At 49.2% G+C, this 27898-nt stretch overlaps 1 protein-coding gene across 2 annotated transcripts; it reads right to left on the bottom strand.

Annotated features, from left to right (window-relative positions):
- Nucleotides 1-420: 420 nt before the first annotated feature.
- PPP2R2D (protein phosphatase 2 regulatory subunit Bdelta) lies at nucleotides 421-22666 on the bottom strand. Of its 2 annotated transcripts, XM_069020296.1 has the most exons (10): nucleotides 22550-22666; nucleotides 22227-22322; nucleotides 11988-12085; nucleotides 9628-9793; nucleotides 8464-8576; nucleotides 6348-6525; nucleotides 5048-5212; nucleotides 3529-3698; nucleotides 3358-3449; nucleotides 421-2421 (listed from the first exon to the last, which is right to left on the bottom strand). In XM_069020296.1, the coding sequence occupies exons 1-10, from the start codon at nucleotides 22554-22556 to the stop codon at nucleotides 2142-2144; spliced, it is 1365 nt and encodes a 454-aa protein (XP_068876397.1). In that variant the 5' UTR covers nucleotides 22557-22666; the 3' UTR covers nucleotides 421-2141. The 2 variants fall into 2 exon arrangements, with proteins under 2 accessions (XP_068876397.1, XP_068876398.1); XM_069020297.1 differs by lacking the exons at nucleotides 8464-8576; nucleotides 9628-9793; nucleotides 11988-12085; nucleotides 22550-22666 and having other exon boundaries at nucleotides 22227-22305.
- Nucleotides 22667-27898: the final 5232 nt, after the last annotated feature.

The following is a 27898-nucleotide window of genomic DNA, read 5'->3' as shown; positions in this document are numbered from 1 at the left end:
TTAGGTTGGGAGGGACCTTAAAGCCCATCCAGTTCCACCCCTTGCCATGGGGGGCACAGTCTTTCACTAGACCAGGGTGCTCCACTAGGCAGCAGTTTTATCAAACTTGACACTAAAATCTGGTTTTAGATAAAATGAAAAATAAAAATTCCATGAGAATAGCCAAAAACTAATTGAAAGTGGTACAAGCAAACAGGGCTATAGAATAGGAGATTCCATCATATCCTTTTTACTGATATTCCACTTATATTTGCTGAAAGAATAGATCCACACCAGCCAGCGCTGCTGTGTCCTGGAGCAGGGCAGCAGCTCTGGCCACTCCAAACCAACCATCCCAACTGGAAACACACCCCCCCTGGCTCGGCCCATCCAGCCACCTCCCTCCCCCACAGAAGGAAACGTCAAAACACAGGGAGCACGGCCAGGTAAACATTTAAAATTTATTAAACTTTTTGGTCAAAAGAACTGAACAATTATGTACAACCCCACGGATCGGCTCGAGCGGGCGTTGGGAATGCGGTCGGATCAACGCTTCAGCAACCCCCCAGTTCCACATCTCCAGCGTTCCAAAGTGTCACAACCACTGTACAGCATAGGACTGGCTGAACTGAACCTTTCCTGGGTCTGTCCTTCCCACCTTCTGGGGACCCAGCGGCTCGGGGGGCGGTACCGGGAGGGGTGGGACGGCCACGGTTTGCTCTTGGGACTGGAACACGCCTTTGTTCCAGGGAAACGGAGTGTAACCACACGTGGGACTTGCTGGGGGAAAGCTTGGGGCTCTGGGAAGGAATTCCCAGGCTGCAGGCACATGGCAGAGTGCAGCCTCTGGCTGCTGGGGGCTGCTGGACGTGCCGGCAGCTCCAGGGCCCTTTGGCCCCGGGCTCATCCGGGGGCAGGGGATGTGATTTAGGCCTCTTTGGAAGAAAAAAAAAACCCAACAAAAAAAGAAACAGTACCTAAGGCTTAAAACAAGTGAGCAAGAGAGCTCCAGCAGCCGCTGTCCCGCCAGCCTGGGCTCGGCGTGGCCCTCCCTGGGCAGCCCAGCCCGGCTGTGCCGCGGCACAGCCCGGAATGGCTCCAGAGCTGCAGTGGGAAATACAAGATACTACGCCAAATATTTAAAATAAAAGTGTTCCCTTCGTGACAAATACTAAAAAGGTTAAAAACCATAATGCACGTCAGGTCTGTCTCTGGCTGTGGGTGAGATGCACCAGAGAAGCTGCATTTTTATCCTCAAAGCAGAGAAGGTGTCGATGTTTCGGTTCCCTCCGTGCAAGGCCGACACTTGGTTAAGGCTGTGGATGTTTCTAGGACCCTTTCCATCTCCTACTTGGCACACACAGAGCCTTTGACAACAAATCCAGTGCAACTCCAACTCTATGACAATGCCATGGAAACTCTAAATTTAGAATCTGAAATACTACACAAAAAAGTCTGTATTAGTCTGCCAAAACTCGGTGTTTTGGGGCAAACCCTGTCAGAGGTACCACCAGAACTGTTCTGCACCAGCTCAGGACATGCAATACAAAAAGAAGACTGAATACATCCCTCCAGCTCTAAGAACGCGTTTGAGAGGCTGTTATTTATTAAGTGGTTTCCACCGAAGGTGTGGTTATAGGTACAGTTGGTGAGTAAATAGCCAGGGACGCCTGCCTAGACCCCACCTCAAGCCCTGCCGCCGTGCTCCGAGGGCAGACCCTGGCCCCAGGCCCGAGGAGGAATGTACAGGCATCAAGCACGAGAAATGTTCTGGAAGGCCCAAATATTACAGCAGAGAGCGCGCGAGAGAGAAATTACACTTTTATGACAACTTTTCTTCTCAGGTGTTAAATTTTTTGGTCTATAAACTGGAAAGGAAGGCTCAGACATCAATAAATACATTTGTTTTGAGTGTTGGCCTCATTGAGCACTGTCCACCAATTCTGCCTCGGAGGGTCCTCCCCAAAAGCCGCGTGGACGCTCCCACCCCACCGAAGGCAGAACCATGCCAGGAACTCAAAGCCAGGCCAGATGCTCTCCGATAGCTCAAGGGAAGTAAGTGCATCAATGTTCCTCACTGACAGGACAACAAGGCCTTCTGTTACAGATAAACAACTGAGCTGAACTATGCGAGACAAGACTCTGTCCGCGGGCAGCCATCCTTAGTTAATCTTTTCCTGGAATAAATACAAGTTATTGGTGGCAGCTACAGCGATGATGTTCTCCGAGGGGTGCCATGCTGTGTGCAGAATCTTCTTGTTGAAGTCCAGACTGTCAACGGTAATTTCGTCCTTCTTCCTCTTCCCAGTTGTGCACACTTTGCGTGGCTTTAGGATGGCACGAGGTTTGCTGCTCTCCCGGGACGCCTCCAGGGTGACGTCCCGGTGCGTGTTCCGCTCAAACGTCCGGAAGAAGTTGTTGTAAGATCCAGTCATGATTGTACTGGTTCAAGGAAAAAGGCAGATCTTGTTAGAAATAAAATCCACCCACTCCTCTCTCTCACACCTGTCAGACCACGTTCATGGCATTCCATGGCATTCCTCTCCTCTCCTCTGGACACCTGCTCAATTCCTCTGGGACTTCAGCACTGCTTCCACTGCACCACTTCTCTTCTAGCAGGTGTTCCCTGGTCTCCCCTCCTGCCACTGGTGCTCAGCTGCAGTTACACTTTGTTCATCTGAACATGAGCAAAGCAGGTTTTTCCTGGTGCCCCTCTACCCCTTTGTCCCATGTCAACAGAAGTCACAGACTGGTGTGGGTCGGGAGGGATCTCAAAGCCCATCCAGTGCCACCCCTGCTGTGGGCAGGGACACCTCCCACTGTCCCAGGCTGCTCCCAGCCCCAATGTCCAGGGGCAGCCACAGCTTCTCTGTGCCAGGGCCTGCCCACCCTCCCAGGGAACAATTCCTTCCCAATATCCCATCTATCCCAGCCCTCTGGCAGTGGGAAGTCATTCCCCCTTGTCCTGGCACTCCAGGCCCTTGTGAATAGTCTCTCTTCATGTTTCTTGTTGGCCTCTTCAGGTGCTGTGAGGCCACACTTAGGCCACCCTGAGCTTCTCCTCTCCAGGCTGAACACCCCCAGCTCTCCCAGCCTTCCCTCCCAGCAGAGCTGCTCTATCCCTCTGACATTTGGAGCCTGGCTCCAGCAGCTCCAGCTCCTTCCTGTGCTGGGCCCCAGCTCTGAGCACAGGGGCAGGGATAGCCCTGGCAATCTTGTCTGTGCAAACTGCCTGCTCCAGCAGCATTTCTGGGTTTCTGCCCTCGGTGACTTGGAGCCGTTTGCACCCTCCCATTCAGAGTCCCCAGCTGGGGCCCTCTCCAGGCTGGAGCCCAAGCTCCTGGTGCCGAGGCACCCCGAGCCCCCTCAGCCCCTCACCTGTCAGGGCTGTTCCAGCAGCACTCGAACTTGTCGAAGATGCAGTCATTCTCATACAGGGAGCACAGCTTGCTGCGCAGGTACTCGTGCACCTGGGGACAGGACACGCGTTGGACACGCACACGGGGCACAGGGACACAAGGGACAGCTCGGGACACGCCAGTGCCGTACCTGGTAGGTCTCCACGGGCCTGTTCTCCATGTTGAGGTCCCACACCTTGACAGACAGGTAGTCTCTTGTCATCATGTATCGCCCGTTGTGGCTGAATTTCACATCAGATATCGAGGATATTATTTCTGAAAAAAATGATCTGCTGCTAGGATCTTCAGGTTCCTCAAAAACTGCAGAGAGAACACACAGTTCCACATGAAACCAACGCCAGCTCTTACAGCTTCCAATGTTTGCAGTATTGGAAAATTTTAAATCAATTGACTAGCTTCCTTTTGAAGAAAGTTGCTGTTAGACGCTTTTCAGAAATAATCTTTTTTAGCAATGTGGTGTTCTAGGTCATCAGATTGCCAGATGTCCATCTCCAACATTTAACTGGTGCTCAGCACCAGCAAACCACAAGTCACAGAGCGACAACAGCAGTGGGTACTGTATCACACCTGATGGACACATCACACACAACAGGAGCAGATGCAAACAGCAGGACCCAAACACGAGGACACCACTGCACAATGTACTTGTCTTTAGATCTGAACCACAGCTGTACTAAACAACCTACTGACATGTGAGCAGCTACATTTGCAACACAATTTGTGTGATTTTAGAGAGCAGATCAGCATATGTGTTGTTTAAATCCACAAGGCAACCTCTGAAATCAGAGATTCCTGACCCAGGCTACCCAGATCTTGTTCATTTTTGACAGACCCCTTATAACAGGACGTGATTCAGTCACAAGCAGTTAAAGTGCTTTTAAGTGATTTAATGCAACACTGAACTAGGTCAGTGGGGTGGCCTCACATTCATCACTTCCCATTGCCCAAATATTTCCTTCTAGCACCAAGAAACCCCTCTCTGCACTGCAGGAAGCTGGCCTGGCAGTGTCAGTGTGGCAGGCACCCCCCAGGGCTGGGCACACTGCTAAAGCACAGCTCTGCCAGCAGGGAACACGTGGCTGTGTGCAAGGCCTGGGCAGGATCCTCATGGCTTCCACAGCAAAGCTTTCCTTCCTCACCTGCTCGTGCTTTGGTGGCTCAGCAGCCTAAGGAGCAGCCACCCTGAACCACTGGAATCTTCTAGGACATATTCCTAAGGATTCATCCTTTCCTAGCAGCTGCACTGGTCACAGGCGACGGAATTCTGGCACCATCTGCCCAGTTTCCAATGCACAGAGATCAAAGAGCTGCCCTGAACTGGCACATGATGAGCAGACACCTTGAGAGGCACCAGGCCTGAGTGTGGCCAGCAGACAGGTCTCACTGGTGCCCAAAGCACTCGTTCCCATCACTTTATGAGGCAAGAATGGGCCAACAGGAGCGGTCAGGTGGTGCCTCACGCTACCCTCGTGCTCAGTGCTGGTCTAGAAGAAGACAACTGAGATGCCCCCAGCACTCCCAGCATGGCCCTGTCGCTCCCCAGGGACGGGGGGTCCCACGCACACGGAGCAGCACGGCTGGAGGGCAGGACGGAAGGAGGGCAGGACGGAAGGAAGGAGGGCAGGAAGGAAGGCAGGAAGGGCACTCACACTTGGAGTGCTGGTCGCACAGCGCTGACGAGCGCATGTCGCACAGGCGGATGGTGCCCTTGCTGCTGCTGTACACGAAGGTGTTGCACTGGTGCGGGTGGAACTCGGCCGCCGTGATCACCTCCGTCAGCTCCTCCATGTTGGCCGGCTTGATGTCCACGATGTCTGCCACAGCTGGTCAAGGCCTGCAACGCTGCGCACTCCAGCCCCTCTGGCAGCTCATCGGGGACAGAGCTTAAAAACGCCAGGGAGGAAACTGGGGCAAGAGCTTCCTTTCCACCGTGTGCAAGGTACACAAAGTGGGGGAGAGCCTGGGGAAGTCTGGAGTTGACAGGTCACAGAAACCCAGAATGGTCTGGGTTGGAAGGGACCAGATTTCTCCAAGCCCCAGTGTCCAGCCTGGCCTTGGGCACTGCCAGGGATCCAGGGGCAGCCCCAGCTGCTCTGGGCACCCTGTGCCAGGGCCTGCCCACCCTCCCAGGGAACAATTCCTTCCCAATATCCCATCCAGCCCTGCCCTCTGACAGAGGGAAGCCATTCCCCCTTGGCCTGTCATTACACGCTCTTTAAAAAGAGTCTCTCCAGCTCTCTCCATCTCAAATCTACAGATGCTGGGCAATTTCAGACTCCCAGAGTGAAAAGAATATCCCACAAGAATCTAAGTCCAGCAAGTCTCCACAAGCCTCCTTCTCAGTGCTTCCTACTGCACACCAAATAAACCTCATCTCTTTATCTAAAGCTTTGAAAAACCTGACCTAAAACTTTAGAAAATCACCTATTTTGGAGTCAGTACCACAACTTTTATTTTACTGCAGATTTATCAATGTAAAACACATTGCTAGTTCTGGATGCACAGGTTTGCAAAAAGATCTGGAAAGTACTTCTGCAGTTAATGATGTCACTTGGCATGAAAAAATATTGAGATTTGGTTTCAAAAGAAGTGTCACTTGGTTAAGAGACCACAGACTTTGGAAGAAGCATCCACAGTAACAAAGGACCTATTGTTCATATCCAACAACTCTTATTTTTAAGTTGACTGAACTCCACATTTCCTCAACTTCTCCTTAGAAATCAAACCTTCTCTGATACTTCTACTGATGGTTTTCCGCTGGAGGCATGCTTGCCCTCAGGAATGACTGAACATCCCAAAGCCTGCTTTCACTGCATTACACCTCCAGACTTCAAAATCCTCTTTTAATCCCTGGATTCCAACGCCCACTCTAATTAGTAACATTAAAGTGATTCTCTTAAACACAGGCAGCTGAGCTGCACCCGCTGTGCAGAGGGCACAAAAGGATACTGAAGCTCCTGTTGGTGACTTCCAGGTGCCAGAGGTTGATGCGGAGGTCGTCTGCAGACAGGTACGTGGCGTAGTCGCTGTTGACGGAGATGGAGTTGATGTGGTAGGTGTGGGCGTTGGCGAAGGTCCTGCGCGGGCTCGCCTCCACCATCAGGTCCATGGGCTTCAGCGTTGGCACCTGAACGGACACAGAGCTGGGCACAACTCCCTGCTGACCCACCACACACCACCCACGCACAGAGCTGGGTTAGGAAAGACCCTCCACATCGAGTCCACTCCCTGGGCATTCCTGAGGCCACCACTATCCCCTCCTCCACCCCTGCCCCGGCCCACGAATCCAGCCTGTCCAGATCCCCTGGCAGAGCTTCCTGCCCTCCAGCAGATCCACATCCCACTCACCTTCCATGCTCCGTGAACTCAGAGGCTCCCCTCAATCTCCTCATCCAGATCATCAATAAAGACCTTAAACAAAACTGGCGCCAACACTGAGCCCTGAACCCCACAGGTGGTTTAATGGCAATTAATTAATTGCACTGCACAGATTTCTGTATTGATTCGGTGACTAAACACTTCTGAAGTCCACTGAGCATGAAAAATACTGAAAGAGTGCATGGATGCTGACTTTGGACACTGCCAACAGAAAACCTCCCCTGTCAAAGGCAGCCCTTGGTGCCTCACCCAGCAGCACATGGGCTGTTTGTAATGTTTGTAATGACATCCAAAGGTTATAGAAACAAGCCCTTAGAAATGCCTCAGATCTCAGACGGGTGCTCAGGAAACTGGCAAGAACAGTCTCCAAGACAATTCCCAAATTGTTCATGAACAGCCAGCAGGAATTCAGGCACACCTGGATGTCCTGCTCCCACAACCAGCTGAGCTCAGCAGTGCCCAGGATAACCTGTCTTCCTGGAACAGGGACTGATTCATCCCGGAGCTCCCTAACTGCTCTCCCGGTTTGTATCTCCCAGTCTGTTTACATCCAACCAACCAACAACTACAATTAATCCATTACTTTTTATCAGGCACTGTCCTATCTCACTACAGAGTGCTCCCAGCCTGGCTGTGGCAGCACAGACGCACTAATGGGAAAGATCAGGAATGGGACTTGGAAATGCCACGGTCTCTGTGTAAAGTGCTGCTTCTCCTCCATGGCCACTTCCCCATGAACATGGGCATTGTGTATCTGTAATAAAACCTGCCAACAAAGCCCCAAAGCCCCAGGTACACTCTGGCTCTCCAAACCCTGAGCACTTTAACACACGGAGGTACCTCCAGGTGAGGCTTTTCCTCTTGCCAGCTCTTGTTCAGACCTGGCTCATCCATCAGCCCTTCTCCCAGGCTGCAGTGCCTGCAAGGGCTGCAGCCCAGCCCACCCTCCCTGTCCCAGAGCAGCAGCAAGTGCAGGGGACTGACTGCTCCCCTCATGCAGGACAGTGCCTTCAGGAGCCCAAGGTGCTCCTCCAGTGCTCCAGCCCGTGCCTGCTCTCACCAACTCCCTGGCTGCTCCAGCAGTGGATATCCTTTCCCAACATATTACATATACCCAAAGCTTCTGTTCAATTTCAGCCAAAGCAAGACAAAACCCCAAGAAACGCCCCCAGCTGAAATCCCTGCAGTGGAGGGGTGGCTCTGAGAGCAGCGAGAGCCTCAGTTCTGTTCCTGCTGATGGTGAACAACATAAAACCTCAGGAGAAACCCCAACCCCAGGTTTCATTTCTTGGGCTCCTGCTCTGAATGAGTCTCCAAGTTTGGAGCACTACCCCTACCACTACAGGATGATGTCCAAGACTATTCCAGTGCACATTAGGTTATCCAAATGCTTGGATTTGCCTCTAACAAACACACCTTTACCCAGCCACAGAATACCCTGTTCCAATTTCTGAGTCATCCTCTTAGAAATACAATATTGCAATGACTGAAGTTTCCCTCAAGCTTTCCAGAGGAACTTTTTTTAATAGTTTTTATATGTAGGAAAATGAAGTGTCTCCATTTTTTCTGAAAGTTTTCAATGACCCTGACCCAAACACCATTTTTGATTAGCACATTTCAGTTTGGTAGCACAAAGGTAGAGAAGAGCATGCAGAAAGATACACGAAGTCAAAGAGCAGAGACGTACCCGTAGTTCTGTTACTCGGAAAGGCTCCCTAAGTCTTCCATCTTCGTCTTTTAAATTATAACCTTCGGCTCTTTTATCCCTTTCACTTATTTTCCATAGTTTAATAGTTTTATCTAAAACCAAAAATTCACATGCTTAAGAATGAATTGAATACAAAATCAAATCACTAAATATGGACTCAGCAGAGTGAACGTGAGTGACCTGTCTGGATTTCCACTGCTTGCAGCAGAAGGATCGTTATGGAGTTCTTTACTGACAATGTGAAGTGCAGTTTGAATAAAATCCCAATTTGTGCCTGAGCAGTAAGGCCCTGTGCCTCCCACTCACCCAAATGCCACTGCCGGGGGGGGAGTTTCACACACCAATTACCCAAATTCCCCACTAAGCCCTGCACGATTACCTCAATTATATTAACAGACCACTGCTAGGGACCAAACCCAACAAACACATGAACTCCTTGCACTAACTGTCCTAAAGGAAACCAGGTTTGTCCCAGTTACCTGGTCAGAGCCAACCAAAGGCAGAGATCAGGATTTGCCCCATGGTTTAGGGTTCCAAAGGAATGCACCTCCCAGGTGTTACCAGGGAAGTGTTCCAAGTGCAGCCAGGGAGCGCACACTTGTATCACCCAAGAGTGAGATCCCTGGCCAACTGGCACCAAACCTCTCCTCCCCAAACTCCTGCAGAGCATTTAAGAGGACACAGTTTAAGGGATGCTTTATTAGGACTTCTATCAGAGGAAATGATTTTAATTGCACAGACCAGCGGTCAGAAATCACTCCTGCTTTTAAAATTTCATCATGACCTCCCAAAATGATCCAAACTGTTAGGAGTAAGTGTATTCCCCTGATAACAAGAGCAAGTTTTTTCCATAGAGTAGTTTAGGTTGGAAAGTACCTTTAAGACACGAGTCCAACTGCTCCCACTAACTCATGTCCCCAGTTCTTCAATTTCCTTTACAGATGCTCCATGATGCACCAAAACTAAACAGACCCAATATTCACACAGCCCTCATACCCAACATTACAATCAAAACATATTCTGCATGTAATTAGAGAAGACATTAAAACAACACCAAAACATGTCAGAAAAAAACCCCAAGTGTGTAACAGGTGAGACAATATTCCAATGACAAAGTTCCTTTGCAAAAGAAAGGGCCCTTACCATTTGTAGACAGCAGGAAGTGAGCAGCATTCTGTTGTGGTAACCACCTAATTTTATTAATTTTTTCCTCAATTTCTAGACTTTTCAAGTAGTCAAACTCAGGCTCGTGACTCTGGAAGGTACTGTAAACATTGTATTCTCCCCGAGAGAGAGGACGGCTTTTAGTCTGCAAGAAAACAGAGCATTTCCTGAGGCTGATGTCACCAGGTCCCTCAGAAATGGCCCATACAAATCAATGACTAGAAATTGTCAATCAGAATGGCAGCTTTTACAACAGGTCTTGGACTTTACATCTTCACTCCGTGATACTGTACCCAGTTTAGCATCAATACAGCGCACACAGCCTTCCTCTTTAAAAATGTAGCTTTATGTATAAATATCTGTGCACCCTTCAGGCTTTGCTATCCTCGTGTGGTGGGTGTGGGAGCAAGGAACAGAGAGCAAAGTCCCAAGGTTCCCCAGATTTGCATTATCAGATTTGAGGCAACTTGTTATCAGGCTTTCCAAGTCAGTCAGTGTTGGTGGTTCGTGCTGCAGAACAGCCCCAGGGGTGCCGTTTGCCCTGCAGTGTCTCACGGCTGTGGAGTTTCCATACTCTCAGTTAACTCTGAGACTTTACATAATTTTACTCCCTACATGTCATTGACTTGTAAGAATTTTGGGCAGGATCCTCTCACCTGACCCCATCCAGAAGTTCCCTGCACTCGGAGTGAGCTGCCTTGGCACTGGTGCTTTTCCTCTCTACTCACACATTTGGCTGGAGTAATTGGCTGCTTGCAAGTGAAGTCAAGTCATATGAGCCCAGGGCATGATTTAGAGCATTCCAGGGTGCCTTCCCAAATCCAAGTGTCTGAAGAACTGTATAACCACCCCATATTGTCACTGACCTAGTTAATCTAGCCTTAAATCCAAACTGGGTAAAAAATGTGGTTATTAGATTTTAAGGCTCCAGTATTACACACTTATTTTAGATTCTTTCCTGCAGTTTTGCATATGACAAAAGAAATGTCCCTCATTCCCAACTCTTCCCTCAGTTTCCATGTGTTCCCAAGGAGACAGCTGAATATTCCTGTGAATAGTCTGACTTGGGGTTTGTTTTTCCCCACCCTCCGAGGAAGTGCCATGACAGGTGGGTTTTGCCTTAGGGAACAACTGAGAGCCAACCCATAATAGTCTGCCTCCACGTCAGGCAAGTCCGAGATCCTGAGAAGCTTGGGATGCTCCTGAGGCACTTCTGACCTTATCTCTGGGCCTTAGTGAAGTCTCTGGTCACCCTGAGTAAAAGATGAATGAGCCCGGAGCTGTCTGGGGGCAGCCGGGTAACATTTCAGCAGTGCTGGCATCGCCCTGCTCCAGAGCCTCCCAGTACCACCAGTGGGGCACCCCTGGGACAGGGGGCTGTGAACAGCAGCACGGTGAGGAGAAATGCAAAACACTGGTCAGGTGTTCATGAACAGAGCATCATCTGAGCCCCACAAGGAGAGCAGAGGGTTCTGCTGGAGAAATCCCACAGTACCTGAAGATCTGTAATATTCATGCACAGACAAGCTGAATTAAAATTCCATGATCAATTCTGGTATTTCTGATCCAGGAGAGTGCTCAAACCCTCAAATTCCCCTCAGCTCCTTAAAGGACAGGATAAGCAGACACTTTGGTGAGAACTGCCATGTGGAATACCGACTTTTTAAAGAACACAATCCCGGATTCCTCCCAGACATGACAATTAGTTTTCAGCACTTGGTGCATGTTTCCCATCCCCAATGCTGCTCGGGGTATCCCAGCTCAGAGATGTGGCTCAGGACGAACACACAGGAACATTACAGCACTGTTACACAGCTGATGTCCATGAAGAGGAGCTGTAAAGTGCAGGAGGGACAGTGCTCCCACCCTCCTGATGGCAAATGCTCAAGTGCTTCCAGAGAAGTGGCTGTTCCCACTGGTTTTGAGTCCTCAAACAATTTTTAACCACCTTATCCTGTTGTCCTTGCAGCTTATTTTCTGAACTTCTTTTACATTCTCTCCCAAAGCATTGTGGTTTATCTCAGATCAGCCTGACCCAGTGGAAAAATTCAGGAGAATGTCCAAATTCTGCAAAGTGCCACTGAGCACACCAGGGACATATAAAGAGCTCACTTGGATTTTGGGGACCTTTTTTTTTTTGAAGGAGGGAGGGGAACGCTCACCAGACCAACTTACCAAGTACAGCACAAGGCAGATGTTTAGAAATTTGGCTAACTTGGGGTTTTCTGAGAAAAATCTCCATTTAAACCATTTAAACCTCAGGGCATGAACAGATGAAGTGAGACTGTGCAACACAAGAACAGTGTAGTAACAACACTTTTGTTTTTTGAGTCACTGACCTCTTGTTCCCTTTGAAATATAACCACTCTGCCACCTTTGTCTCCTGTTGCAAGAAGATCACCAGTGTAATTAAATTCAACTGTTGAAATTATATCAGCTGTAAAGAGAACAGAAATAAACCAGCACTGTAATGTGGAAAGCAAATCAAGGAGTTCCAAGACTTGAGCACAAAAAAAAGCATTACAACTTGCATTAATGCAATGACACAATTCTTCATTTACATCCCCAAATGCAGCCATGTTTCAAAGCCTAACACAATTTTACTGACAAGATAAAACACTTATTCATTCCTCAGTGCAGGCTTTGGGAGCCTTTGGTCACCAGAGGCACACTGGCTTAGGAACCCAGGGTGTCTGTGCTGCCTGTGGGCAGCAAAGCCGCAGTGCCCACGGGGATACCCCCGCTCTGAGCTTCCCCCCTGGGATCCCACCCCACTGTGTGCATCCTGCCAGGTGTGGTGTTCCCATGGAGCAGCGTGCCCTGATCCAGGTGAGGCAGAGGCACACCTGCCTTTCCCAAGCTGAGCACTCAGGGAGTTACTTCAGGAGCCCACAACAGGCAGCTCCCCTCAGCCAAAGGGGAAAAATGGAAATAAAATTCTTCCAGCTGAGCTTCTTGAATCAGCTCCGTGCAGAAGCAGCAGCAAGGACAGAGGAAAGCAGGAGAGCAAAGGAAAAGCCCTCAGGACCCACAGCTCAGTGCCTCAGTGCCCTTGGGGGTGTTCATCCCCCAGTGCAGCCTCAGTCCTGCTGGGCAATAAAGAACTAATTGCCACTGAACAACCCCCAGCCAAGGGGTGCTGAGATAAGGAGCTGGAGATGTCTGTCCAGGGGCTGGGGCAGATGGTAACAAACACAACAAAGCACTCAGCAAACACTGCTCCTGCTGGGCCTGCTCACATCAAATATTGCATTTATGATGCAGATAGCAAAATTCTGAGGTTTGAAGTGTATGATATCAATTAGTTCCAGAGTGTGCAATTGGAGACTCCCTGGAAGCTCCTTTCCTGTATTGATTTTCATGTGCTATCTTTGAAATTCCTTTCAGTAACACCCCACTCTCACAAGGAAGATTATGAGAAACCCTAACCAGTTTTCTCAATAGAAATTCCTTTTTCATCACTTATCAATGATGCCCTTAAAAGTTTTTTCCTAGTATGTAGAGATAATGATTTACCTTCTTGGATTAAAAAAATAATTATTTAGAACAACTAAATAAATGAGTAAATATCATCTTTCTGCAGATTTATGCCAGCCTTCAGTATCACATTACTAACCAGCTTTTGGACACATCCAGTTTTATAGTCACCTTTCTTTAAAGGGAATTACCAGTCAATTACCAGTTATTATCAATTACACACAGGGATTTTAGAAGACATCCAGGAAAAGTAGCAAACCACAAAAAAGAAACAAACTGAGAAGGTAAGCAATCAGTGAAGTGACTTCACAGAGCAATTTTATGACATTTTCCATGCTCAGATATGAAGAAGCCCTTGAGTTATGAAAGTTTATTAGTAGCAAAACTAATATTCCACTACCACCACCATCTGCAAGCCCTTCTAGCAAGGATCCCTTTTACCCTTGGAGACTCAGTGACCATCCTAGCAGGAATAAATGCCTCCTTAACACATGCAATTCTTTTGAAGTCACAAAAACTACTTTTCCATTTTGTTTCAGAAAGCAAAAAAGTTATTATTAGCGTCTCCCATCTTCTACTGGAGTATTCACACAATTATTTGCTCAAAATAATCTGTGTATCATTTCTGTTTCCCAAAAATGCCCAAACCAGCTGCTGAGACAGCCATTATTCCCCAGCAGTGCTATCCAGACAAACACTCTTGGGTGGAATCACATCAAAACACAGACACTACCCAAATTCCATGGCTTGAAACAAAAAGTGCAGGGATAGGAGGGTAAAAAACATGCACTGAAATAGTCTGCCACCAACATTGCTCTAGGGAGGAGGGAATTGGGGGGGCACAGCAGGACAGAGAAGCTTCCTTCAAATATTTGCTAAGTAACAAACTTTGGAATATGAGCAATCACCTCTTTCAAGAGCACTGTAACTGTTTTATACATAAATGTATGAATTATAAAGTTTTCCCTATAAGCATGTTTAATTGAAGCAGATCAATCCCCCAAATCATTCCACCCACTATCCTCAGCACTCTACCAGCTCAAAGCAGGTGAAATAAAAAAAAAAATTACAAGACTCCAAGTAAAGCACAGAATGAATTCCAAACCATCCCTGTTCTGCTCAACACTTCACCCACCTACATTTGCTCTTCACTTCAAGTCAGCTTAAAACTTTTAGGAAAGAACAAAGCCAACCTCTGCAGATTCTTCATCATCACATTAACCCTGGGATTTCTAAGCTTTTTTATTAGATGTTGTAACTCCTCCCTAGGTATACAAGCACCAGTCTTATTCCCCTGCCTTACTTTCAGCCTTTTCTCCATGCCAGCAGAGTAACTCCCAATGGAATGTGGGAAAGGGTGAGCCAAACCAAACCAGTGTGATATTTGCTCATGGACAGCATCCCACAGCTCTCTTCTCAGGTACTGCTTTTCTAGAATCAGGGCTTTGTCCAACTGTCCCTCCAGTTCTGTTCCTGTGGGGCTGGGACCTGCTCTGCAAGCATCCATGTAAATCCTCCTCCTGTAACCAGGGAGGGCAGCAATCCCTGGGACTTCACAGTAAGATACGAGGCTGGCATATTTCTTTCCAGACATGAAAAATTCATGTTTAGCCTCACTTCTGGAAATGAGTTCCAACTTGGTTACACTCTGCATCCAGAGGAGAAACTCCGAGTTGTTTTCACAGCTGGTGAATTAAAAGGATTAAAAGGATTGCTGGCAACTACACTGTGATTCTGTAGCATCCCCAAATTTAAGAGCACTGAGCACTCCCATGGGTAGGAAACGCCACCCCAACACATCAGAGGCCACAAATATCCAGCTCTACAGTAATGTGGTGGAGCCCATTCCCCGAGTCAGGACAGCCCTGTAAGCCCTGACAGATGTCAAAGTTCAGTTTGAGTGCTCTGAGCCTTTCACCATCCCTGCTGAGTGTGAACCTCCCTACAAACAACTCCTGCCAGAATTCTGGGAAGCCTCCAGAGCCTTCTGGGCAAGGTCTGCTGGGAGTGAAGGGGGCTGGGGTGGCAGAGACCAGCTTTTGTTAGAATTTGGAGATGACAGCAAGCTTATACCTGCAAACTAACTTAATCCCTCCAGGATTCATCCTGGGTATTTCTGACACCGGTATCAACGCCCGGGCTCTCCACTGAGGTAATGGAGAATGCAAAGAGATCCACAACATCTACATCAGGTGCCTAAAATTAGCTCCTGTGAACTTTTCCTCTCTAAGCTGGCTGTGCACTGCTGCTCTGGTTAAAACCCAAACCTGAAAACATGGAATTACTTGATGGCTCATGCAGGAGAGAAGGAATTTGCAGCTGCAGCTCATGTTCAGGACCAACACTAATGAGACGTGGTCAACACCAGCCCCTCTCTCATCCTCCTGAGCTGCTCAGAACCTTGTGCCACAAACCCACTCCTCAGACTTGTGGTGAACAAGGAACCAAACACTCACATCTCTCCAACAGCACCTAAAAAGGAGGCTGCTCCAGCTTCCAGGGGATTTTAACTTAGAATTTTCCAAGTATGTAATGGATAGTGTACCACTTCAACACCCAGCCTGAACAACACCTGCCTTCAAACCTGGCTCCTGTCGTGCTCCCCGGAGAGGAGTCTGAATGCACAGCCCCATTTTCCATGACCCATCCTGGGACCAAAGCAAGAACTGCAGTGAGGCCCAGGGAACTCTCTGCAGAGGCTCCACTTTGAGAGGAAATGGCTGGATTGGCCTGCAGGCGGAAGGCTGCCACAGACTGTCAGTGGGAACCGGGCACAGACGGAGTATTCCTGTGCCTATGATCAAGCTCAAAGGTGACACACCTTTCCCTCCAACACTGTTATCCTACACAGCTGGAATTATCCTCTGGCTGGACAAAGCTGTGGGAGAGGTCTCCCACAGTGGATGGGAAGCAAGCAGTGTGTGCAGACGGGATCAGTGGAGGTTATGTGCTCCTAACTCAGAAAGCAGACACTGGGATCTCCCTGGAATGCTGTGATGAATGGCGTGGCATGAATCACAACAAACACAACTCTCTTTGCAGCAGGCAGGGACAACAGACCATTCTGAGGGACCACAGGTGACAAATGTGGGCAGTGGAGAACAGCAAGGAACCGTCACTTCAGAGTGACTCAGGAAAGACTCCTCAAATAAAAAATATAATAGGAGCAAATAAGATCAGTGAAAAAAACAGAGAGCCCCTTTAGAGGGAAGAGATTACCAAAGAAAATGAAGCAACTTACAGACCAACACCTGCTAAAGAGCAAATCATAGAAAAAATGTTTAAAAACCAAAATCCTATTGGAGCATAACAAGTTCCAGACCCACAGGGCCTCAGAACTGCTTGTCACTGATTGGCAGTAATTGCACTTCCCAAACATTCCCACGGATATGCAGCTGCACGGGAAGGTTCTGGGGTGGGCAGAGGGAACCAGAGGTGTGAAGTCTGACAGTTCTCAGCTGGGATGGCTGCAGGTACCACACCAGGCAAGCGCAGGGAGCTGCTGGCAGCACCCTGCTCCCAGCAGACCCTTCCCCACCCTCCCCGTGCTGGCAGGCAGGCAGTGCTGCAATTGCAGCCACTGCAGGATTCTGAGTCCAGCACTCACTTCCACCCCTCAGCCTTCCCCCCTCCCTGTACATGTCACTGACTTGTTTCTAGGTGAAGGAGGGCTGTCCCCTTCAGCTGCCAGAACAGCCAATGGAACAGAGAGGGTCACTCTGCAGCAGGGAGGGACCGACTACTGCTGCTGTCAGCGCTCCTAAAATGCTGTTTCTTAACAGCTGATAGAAATCACAATTGTACTGAAACACGAGCCAAACTTTACAGCTGCCAATAACCACCTGACAGTATACATAACACATACTCAAAATCACCTGTTTTTAAGAATATGCCTCCTTATATACTCAGTTTTTACATTTCCACTTTTAGGTTTCTTTGAAGAATTAACGTAGGAGTGATGTGTACCAGAAATCAGGAGAATAAACCCAAGGGGTATGGTTTTGCCCAGACCAAACCCCTCCCAGCTTACAATGCTAAACACTCTGCCAATCTAAAATATCCATAAAGTCTAACAATTTTTTTATGTCCTAATACTCAAATCACTTGTAAAATGGCTCAAAGTGCCTTTAGGCACCTGGCAGGGTTTAACTTAGTCCAAAATAACTCTCCTTTTGGGACTAATTTAAATCCTTGAGCAGATTTAAGGGAAAGCACGCGCAGGGCACCAGCCAGCCGGGAAGCAGAAGCTGTTTGAGGTCAGTGCTGCTGCTGACAGGCCATGGCAAACTCCAAACATCTTGTTTGGAGTTCTGTGGGAAAGCCTGCCAGCTCCTGTGTGTCCTGGATGCCTGGAGCTGAGCCACTTGGCTCCTGGAGGCGCGCTCAGGCCGCTCTGCTGGGAGCGCTGAACCAGGGTGCACAGGCAGCAGCACCAGGTGCCACCCTGCTCCCAGCCTGCCCAGCACCCCCAGCCAACCCCCCAGGGGTGACAGCACCCCAGAGCTCCAGCTCATGACACACAACGAGTGCCATTCCCTCACTTAGCTAAATTTGTGTTTTCCTGTCAATGGAACCGGACTGTGACTTGATACTGAAGTCCTCTGAATTGTATCCTGAAAAAGCTGTCTTCTCTGAGTTTGGAGTGCACGGAGCTGTCTGCACGTGTCACTGCAAAGGAAAGCAAGACCAGCATAAAGGGAGCATGGCACGAAAAGGGAGCAGCAAAGCTAGAGCTCAGTGCACAGATGTGTTCCCCTCCTGCCTGCAGAGCTTGCCCTGCCTTCCCTACAAGCCATGAGAATCACGGAGGCTGTTTCTAAGATTCGTGACATAATCCAGGATTCTTTGTGCAAATCTACTGCCTCGGTATTATTTTTTAACCTTTGGAAGACTAATTCCAATAAGCTTTCTCCTACTAGAAGTGTATTTAATTAATTCATGCTATTGTTAGTTTTTTCTAAGTAGCTCACTGTGATGGTTTTGGGTGTACTTCTATTAGGAGTTCATAAAAGTCTTAACATGGTAAGAAAATAAAATTTTCCTTACACTTGAAGCTTTCACACCTCCCTCTCCTTTAAAAAATTACTGGGTTTTGTCATTTTTCATTAAGCTTTTCCCTCTGCACCCAGCCTGCCCTTCTGCAGGGACAAATCCAGTGGGTCCCACTGCTCACACAGGAAGACTTGCACTAATTCCTGTATTCCCACTACTCCAATTGCTTTGTTTTGTAAATTCCCACATACAACTCTGCAATTGATACTCACTGCTTACTCAAACTCTTCACCATTCATAAACCACATCTTACCAAAGCTTCATATTTCATCAAAATACAATGATGGAATCCCAGCCTGGTTTGGATTGGAAGGGACCTTAAAGCCCATCCAGTGCCACCCCTGCCATGGGCAGGGACACCTTCCACTGTCCCAGGCTGCTCCAACCTGGCCTTGGACACTTCCAGGGATGGGGCAGCCACAGCTTCTCTGGGCAACCCTCAGGTTTCAGGGAGGGCAAAGAGGCATCTGCAGTCCTGCTCACAGCAAAGCACTGGCTTTCAAGGAAAAAACCCAGCCCAAAACTCAGCTTACACCCCAACTTCTGCCCCACTGCAGCAGCAAGTGTCACCTCCAGGCACAACCAGTGATTTACAGTGACAGCAAACAGCACACATGGCTCTGTAGTCATCAGTTCCCTATTTTCCAGTTCTTTCAGAAAAAAAGACAATATTAAAGCTTAAAGCTACCAACCAGCTCTGCAACTCCTTTCATGCAACTGAACCAGATGTCACAGAGCTGCACCTCTACTGCTGGAGTTTTTTTAAAAGCACAGAATCATGCCAAAATTTCCTTTAAGAACAGTGAGAATAGGCCAAGTGAGTTCCTGAACCGCACAAGAATGTTTTAAACCACTGATTTGTAAAGGCAACTTAATACTAAGAACATTTCTAAATCACTTGTAGCTGCACTTTCAAACAGGTACAGGATTACAGGCTAGTATTTTTTTATTAGATTGTGGTTGTCTTTGCTCCTTGTGTTCTGCTTCCTGGCAAAGTGGTGAGGTGTCTGACCCAGCACCTAACAGGCAGCAAAAGCAGGAGGAGAGTTGGCTGAAGTGATGGTAACAAGGGATCTCTCAGTTTGTCAGGGCAGTCAATCAACACCAGTCACTATCTGGAGAATTTAAAAAAAGAAAGTTTATTTCTTGGATCATTAACTGGAGATACAGAACTGCACCCAGAAGTGGTCATGGATTAGATGCAGATCGTTTGGGCCTATCTGTACATTATTTAATAAACAGATTTATATTTTACTTGGGACCCCCCCCCAAAAAAAAGCCAAAACAGGACAATTTTGAACATGCAGAACAAATTCAATACTGAAATCATGGAAGTGATAAAGTCTCTGGCAGCATTTGTATTCTCTATTTAGAAAGGTCTTTCTACAGAAAAAGCAACCCAAGAATTACAAGTTCCATGGGCAATCAGTGCAAGTTTTGGAGTCACATGGTTAACACTAACAAAAAAATTACATCACAATCTTTAATTAGCTTTGTTTTTAAATTATGATTGTTGCCATCCCCAATATTAAATCTTTCACTTAATCTCTGTTCTATCCTCCAGTCCTCTTCCTTGAATCCAACTAAACTTTCCCATTCTAGAAAAGTCATATCCAATCCTTTACAAAATCCATATTCAATAAGTGATGGATCATCCTGGTCTTTCAGAAATGGTCAGACTGAACAGTGCCCTTCTCTTTCGTGACACAGAGCCTGTCGAGAGGTCACGGATTACTCACTGAGGAAAGGCAGCGCACAGACAAGACAAAGAGGAGACAGTGATTTTTCTGTATTAATGACCCAGTTAGGAAAATCCAGCTGCCAATCTAATACAGCCACTTATCACAGTGCTTGTGTTAAAGCCAGACACCTGAGAAACAACTATGGAATATAAAATGTATGTTAGAACTGCACTGTAAAAGAAAGGATTTACTGGCAAAGGTGCCTGGCTGAGCAGTTTCAACTCCTGAATAAACCTCTAAGAAAATTCAGCAAAACACTCCGCATGGAATAGGTGGGACAGCAACTTCATGGTGTCCTCTTCCTCTAGAGAGCTGATTTTTCACTGAACAGACCAAAAATTGAAAGCAGTAGCAAATTTCCACTATTGCAAAAACTTACGTGCAATTTGAAGGCTTTTTCAAGGCAACAGCTGCCCATCAAGCAGGTTTAGGTGTGCAGTTTGGTAAGAGAGGATTTAAAAGATGGTAACGGGTAAGTATGTCCCTAACTGAGGCCCAAAATCTAGCAATGTATTTGTACTCTTACTAATGAATTACATTTGGGCAATTATTAGCAAATAAACAGAGTATTTTTAATATTTAATTCCAATTTCAAGGCAAAATGTTACAGGAGGAAAAAAGCCACAAATCAAAATAAAACCAAAAAGTCACAAAGCCTATAAATAGTTCTGGTATTCCCATAGGAAAATGAAACTTTAGTGGTAGTTTTGCAAAACCAGGCACTGAATGATTCCTAGAACTTTCCCGCTCTGCACAAATCCACACTGCTCAGGAATTACCTGGGAAGCAAGGTGCCCCCAGGACGACATCCTTCACACATGGAGAATTTAGTCACACAGGTGACAGACCCAAGGAAAAAGAACCATGTGAAAAACAAAAAAGCTATTTTTACAAGAATTCTGGGAACTTCAGAGCAAGCTACAAAATATATAGAGGGGGGAAAAGGAAGAAAACAACTGAGTGAGTCTAGTTTGTCTAGCAGTTTTCCAGTCTATCCCTCCCATGGCCATTATTTTAAATGGAATGCCAAACAAGTGGCATGAAAATGAAAACACTGTCAGCACAATTTCCCCATAGCAGGCAGCAAGGAAAAATATTTACTGCATCCAGTAAAAAAAAAAAAAAAAAAAAAAAATCCCAAACCCAAGCTGAGCACACACGGCGCTGCAAGTCAATTCACACTTTAGAAGGGAGCGTTGCCAGCCCAGTTAGAACATAGGAAATTTAGGGGCAAAAAAAGAACTTTCTCATCAGAGTCAAGCAAAACTCCACCCTGGTCTGCACACTACAGAAAACACTTTTCCCAGTTAAAACATTTCTTGTTTTCTACTCCGTCCAAAACACGCCACGCTTGGAAAGTTTCAGAGAAATGTGAAGGTGTGCCCTTTTTCCCTGCTTAATATCCCTATTTATAGCTCCCAAACGTTAACAAGTGGGAATCAAATCTCTCCACAGCTGCAGGAACCCTTTAAACTGCACTTTTCATGCAGCACAAATGACAGAGCTGCACTCTCTGTGCGTCAGAGCAAAACTTGACAAGCCTGACAGACTCCACTGGTGTTTCTTTTTTTTTCCTCTCCCTGTACTGTATCACTGTTGTTACCTTTTATCCCAAGCCCAGAACTGGAGACAGTTATCCTAAGCCCAGAACTGTACCCAGTTCTGGGCTCCTCAGGACAAGAAAGTCAAGCAGCTACTGGAGAGCGTCCTGCAGAGGCCACAGAGATGATTTTGGGACTGGAGCATCTCTGAGATGAGGAGAGACTGTGGGAGCTGGGCCTGGTCAGTCTGGAGAAGGGAAGCTGAGAGGGGATCCCATCAATCCATACAAATATCCTCAAGGGCTGTCAGAGGATGGTGCCAGACTCTGTTCAGCGGTGCCAGAGACAGGACAAGGAGCAACAGCCAGAAACTAAACCACAGCAAGTTGCAGCCCAACATGAGAAAAAACTTCTTTCCATGGAGGGGCAGAGCCCTGGAACAGCTGCCCAGGGAGGGGCTGGAGTCTCCCTCTCCAGAGACATCCCAAACCCTCCTGGACACGCTCCTGTGTCACCTGCTCCAGGTGACCCTGCCTGGGCAGCGCCCTGAACTGGGTGATCTCCAGAGGTCCCTTCCAACCCCAGCTATTCTAGGGATTCTGGGATTCGCGCTAAAGACCTGAAGAAAAGCGCCGTGACTGGTCTGTGATGCTCTACGGGTGGGAGCTCGCTTAGTCATGGCACACATCCCCCGGCACGGCCAGGGATGCTGCGGAGCTGCCCCTCGGCCGCCCGGGAGGGCTCAGCGTGTCGGGGCTCCCCTCACCTTCCGCCACGTCCTCGTCGATCGCCCCCTTCACCTGCAAGAAGCTCCACTGCACCTCGTTGCTGCCGCCGCCGTCGCCTCCAGCTCTCGCCACTCCTGCAGAGGGAGAAAGGGCGGTGAGAAAGGGAGTGAGAGAGGAGACCCCGCGCCGACCCCCGGCTCGGACCCCTCGGGGCCGCCGCGCTCCCGCATCACCCTCCGGTGCCGCCCGGCGCGGCCCGGCCTGCGGCCGGCTCCCGCGGCCACACGGAGCCGGCCCGCGGCCCATCCCGGCGCGAGCGCGGAGCCGAGCGCGGAGCCGAGCGCGGAGCGCGGACACCGACCTGCCATAGCGGGGGGAGCCGCGGGAGCGGGGCCGGGAGCGGGGCCGGGAGCGGGACGGAGCCGCCCGGAGCCGCGGGAGGGTTCGCGGTTTCAAAATGGCGCCCATTGCCGGGCGGCCCGGCCGTGACGTCACCGCCGGCTCCCCTCAGGGAGGGCGGGCCGGGCAGCGAGCGGGGCGGTGATGCCGGCACCATCCCGGCACCATCCCGGCACCGTCCCGGTACCCTCCCGGCACGCTCCTGGCGGGATGCGGGGCGTGCAGGGCAGCGGCAGCGGGAGGATGAGCGTGAGGAGGAGGAAGAAGTGGTGGTCTTGGTGGTGCGGCTGCGGAGGCGCTCCCCAGGCGGCAGCAGGGGCTCCACACGCGCCTCCACACGCGCCGCTCCACACGCGGCTTTACGTGAAGGGACGGGGCGGGACCGCCACAGCGGGGAGATAACGCTGTGCCTCCCGATGTTTTTTTTTTTTTTTATTTCTGCCCGCTCCCTGAAGGGTTAATTGTGATGAGGAAAAAAAAAAATAATAATAAAGAAGAACGTGCTTCTGACTCGTTTGCGCCCTCAGCGAGCGCCAGAGCCGGGTGAGGGGAAGGAGGGTAGCGGGGGCTCAGGGGGGTCAGCGCTGCTCTGGGGCAGATTTATCACAGAATCACAGAGTCACTGAGATTGGAAAAGACCTCCAGGATCATCGAGTCCAAGCTGTGCCCCATCCCCACCTTGTCCCCAGCGCAGAGCTCTGAGTGCCGCCTCCGGGCCTTCCTGGGACACCTCCAGGGATGGGCACTCCAACCCTCCCTGGGCAGCCGTGCCAAGGCCCGAGCACCCTGTCAGTGAAAGCGCTGTCTAAGATCCGCTCTGACTCTCGTGCCTCAGCCCGAGGCCGTGCCCGCTCCCCTCGCTGCAGGAGGCGGATCTGGGATCCAGCCCCGAGCCGGGACCGTGCGCTGGGGCTGTGCCTGGCCGGGTGTGGAGCTCGGGGCAGGGACACACGGCCGGGGGCGATCCCTCAGGAACTGCGCTCCTGGCACCTGCACCTGGGGTGCAGCTGTTTAACCCCGGGCGCAGGCACTGCCTCTTTCCCGAATCTCCTGCCTCAGAAACTGAATATTCCTGGTGCTGCGTTGAGTTTGGCCTCTTACACCGACTGCTTCTTTTCCAAGCACGGACACTGGAAGTTGTGAAGACGCAATTTCTGCCCCTAAGTCTGAAAGAGCAGAAAGAAATCAAAATGAATTCTCTGTTTGCCCCAAAATCCCTGTGTTGAGGTATTCCTGATCTCTAAGTCCCTCAGAAAGTGGTACAGCTTAATGAACTTTAAAGCCCAACTGCTTCCAGGGAAGGCCTAAGTGCTTGGAAAGGTAACAGGTCTGCATTGTCCTGTCTCAGTCTGAAGTGGTGTCCTGAATCCTCTTGGTTGTAAAAAATGCAAGGAAAGTGGCTGATGAACAGACATGGTTAATTGTGATCTTGAGCACAGATGAGTGAAGAACATCCTCTTACAGAGTAAAAGTCTTGTTAGGGACAAGTAAAGCTCTCTGCTGGGAGTCTTTATGTTACGGAATGGAATTTTACCTAGAGGTTCCTCGGGACTTTCCTGTGGAAGGACTGAAGTCTGGCACTTGCCTGAGTTCAGGATGGTTCCTCTCAGAGACATTTCTGCTCTGGGCTTGCAGCCTTTTCTTGGTAATTTAGATACAGAAATGTGTTTGACTCAAGCTTTCCTTATTTAATCTCTTGGTATGACATCTGTGCCCATTTATGAATTCATTACTTGATTTGTGTTTATTCCTTATGCTGTGTGTTGTGTATCAAGTGTTTAAATTAAATGATTTTTTACTTAGTCTCTTGGCTGTCTCCTCTGTAGCTATAGGAGGGTCATCTTTAAGGGCAAAGAATGTCTTTAAACCCTGCCCTCTGGCAGTGGGAAGTCCTTCCCCCTTGTCCTGGCACTCCAGGCTCTTGTAAATCGTCTCTCTCCATGTTTCTTGTTGGCCCCTTCAGGCCCTGTGAGGCCACACTGAGGTCACCCCAAAGCTTCTCCTCTCCAGGCTGAACACCCCCAGCTCTCCCAGCCTTCCCTCCCAGCAGAGCTGCTCCATCCCTCTGCTCATTTGGTGCCTGGCTCCAGCAGCTCCAGCTCCTTCCTGTGCTGGGCCAGGGCTGGGGCAGCTCTGCAGGTGGGGGCTCACCTGGGCACAGGGGCAGAATTCCCCCTTTCCTGCTGCCCACGCTGGGGGATGGGGGCGGTTCTGGGGTGGGAGTGCTGAGAACGCTTTCACTGGAGTGTTGGGAAAGCTTTCCCTGCTCAGCGCTGGGAGCGTGGGGGGGCCCAGGGAGAGGGTGTTGCACAAGCCGGGGAACGGGGGTGGGTCTGGTGCTTTTGTAGAATTCCCAGAACTAAGGCACAGGGTGTCAGCAGCGGCTGTTCCCCGTTCAGTGGGTCACTGCTGTGCACTCACAAGAAGGTGACATTCTGCCCTTGCCACACTGAGCAAGAAAAGCTTCTGAGAGCGAAGTTTCCAAATGTGCTCTGGAAATAGGATCGTGCCGGGCCAGCTGCTCCATGCCCCCCACGTATGCTGTGGGAGGTGCTGCTGGAGCCACAGCTGTTGTTCCTCAGCCTGTTTTCCATCCTCTGGTTAGGAGTAACAGAGCCCTGAGCTCTGCCAGGGGCCTCTCACTGCTACTGCTCTGAAAACAGAGGGTGCTGGAAGGGTAATTTTAAAAAACACAGGGCAAGCCATGGAAAGAGTGTTTATCCTAAAGGGAAGTATGGCTAGTGGGCACATGGAGTCAGATTTCATTAATAGATAAACACCACACGCATATCACATGCTAATTGACATCAAAACTGATTATTCTTAGGTGAGAAGCACAACAGATTTTTTTCCCATGGAATTCTTGTCAGTGTTCCAAACTTTGGAGCAAACCTGTGGTTTGGCAGTTGGTGGGTTGCCTTATTAGCCCTGTGTTTAGTAATTTAACCTGTGTTTTTTACTCTGTATTTTCCCCTATGGTATACAAAGATACCCTGGACTTCAGTCCTTACTGGGGTCAGTCCTTGTTAAACTCTGGTGGTTCCTACCCAGGAACCTGCTCCCACACCTGAGCACAGATCCCACTTTCTTTGAAATATCGGTGTTGTATTGGATTTGCATGGCATTCAGACTCTTTTCCTGCTCCGAAGAGCCCTTGCATCCAAGCCCCTCAGGAAAGTCCCTTTGTCATGTCCAGGCAAATGTCCTATACCTTGTGGTTCAGCTTTTCCCTCCCTGCTCTCCCCAGGTACCAGTGCTGCGGTCACCTTCCTCGCTGTCACCAGCCTGTCCCGTGCAGAGCTCCTGTGACGTGCAGAGCATCCCTCTGCCCGCCTGGCGCCAGCTGATCCGTGGCTCTGGAGAGCGGAGCTCTTCCAGGAAGGAGCAGCACAGCATTTTCCTGGCACACTGCATGTGTCCTGGATGGCTCCGGGTGAGGGGACGGATGAGGCCATGCGCTGTGCTCTCTATTTCTGGCTGCAGAGGCAGAGTGTGCCCTGTGAGTCACAGTTCGTGTCCTGCTCACCCTCAGGTACCGTTTCCAGGTGTTCCACAGGACTGTCAGAGAGGCTGGAGTGTGAGGAGAAGGGAGGGATCACAGAGCCCTTCGCAGCCTCTGATAGCCCTGAAGAACCCTGGCAAAGTCAGCTTTAGACATCTGAAAGCAGTGATGGGTTTTTTCCCCCAAAATAGAAACAAAAGAGTCTCTTTGATAGCTGAATCACCTCCTGACTGAAGAAAGTGTCTGTTCCACTGTGTTCTTCGTGCCGTGATCCAGTAATTGCTCTCTGGCTTTATAAGGAAAGATCTAGAGCTAACCCAACACTTCAGGCAGCTTCTCCGCACTCTGGGAGCACTTGTACAGAAATCACTTTGGAGTCGTGTCAGAAGTGTTGCTGCCTGCAGAGGATCTTTGGAATGGGTGCTTGGTGCCCCTGGCTGAGGAGCCACAGTGGCACTGGTGTGGATTTGGAAATGGCTTTGCCTGTTACTCAGGCCCAAGCCAGGGACCACATCTCGTTTGGTGCCTAACTCACTGTTCCTAATTCGCTATAGAGCAGTAGTTGGGAGTAGCTGAGGGTAACTTTGGAGATCACCTCCTGGTTATTTGCCTGAGAGCTGGGAACTCCATCCTGTTTCCAGTCAGATTTATGGCAGTCAACCTTTCAGGTTATTATTGCCTCTGACAAGAGTGGTTGGTTGCTCTGTCCTGCCCAGCCCAGTCCCTGCCACTTTGCTTCAGGGCTGGCTCATGGCATTGCAGAGGTCCTGTGCACTTCTTTCCCAACGGGAATCACTGTTGGAAGGAACCAGGTGTGCCACTGTAGTCTCAGGTTAAAACAGGAGCCAAATGTTTGTCATCTTGTTACTGTAATGAAAACCAAATAAATCTCTGCCTTGCCACATGCTGTGTTGCCTGATGTTGGTCTCTCCCAGTGCCTCCCAGCTTCCCCCACCACAGTGTCTTCCCTAGACAGGCGCTGTTCTGGGGACAGTCAGTGTTGCTTCTCTGTGCCGTGCTTTCCATCCAGAGAGGGCCCTTTGTGCTGTTTTCACACCTCTGCAGCAATGACCTATGAACATCATCCCAAAATATTCATTTTCAAGTCACCTTTGAAGGGAGCTTGTATTATAAATAAATGGCATTGCTCATCCCTCTGCTTCTGTCAGATTAAAGTGAAATTATCTTGATCTCAGGAGTCAGAGAAGGCACCTGTCAGGCACAGCAGTGGGTGAGTCATATCTGTGACAGCAAGATTTCTCTCAGTGACACTTCCTTAAATGTCAGAATCTCATCCCCATTCCGCTGTAGCTGCTCCGCTCTCCAACTTCAATTATAACTTCGGAATAATTCCAAACATTTATGGGTTTGTCCAGCCTCACCCAGATTTTAATTGCTACCTGTGTGTTTTCCTCTGGAGAAGAAAAGTTACAACCGTGTCCCAGTGGAGCCATGAGTCACTGCCTCGGCAAGGTGTGGCTGCAGGTCCTGTGCTCCTGGGCTCTCAGTCCTTCCCCACTGGCGAACTGTGGCACAGCCAGCATGGATAGCACTCATTCCTCAAGTATTTCTTCTTGCATGAAACTAATGTGGATGCTTAAGGCAGGATGGAAAGAAAAACACTTCACTTTGAAAAGGAAATGTTTAAATTCCACTGTGAACACTCCTGTTAGGGAAACACCCTTTTATTTCATAGAATCACATAATATCCTGAGTGGGAAGGGAGCCACAGGATCATCCATTCCAACCCCTGGCCCTGCCCAGACACCCCAACAACCCCACCCTGGGCATCCCTGGCAGCGCTGTCCA

Source organism: Aphelocoma coerulescens, chromosome 6, assembly GCF_041296385.1.
Source record: "Aphelocoma coerulescens isolate FSJ_1873_10779 chromosome 6, UR_Acoe_1.0, whole genome shotgun sequence".
In the NCBI taxonomy this organism is placed as follows: Eukaryota; Metazoa; Chordata; class Aves; order Passeriformes; family Corvidae; genus Aphelocoma; species Aphelocoma coerulescens.
The sequence above is the reverse complement of the archived record's forward strand: the minus strand, read 5'-3'. Positions and strand labels throughout refer to the sequence as shown.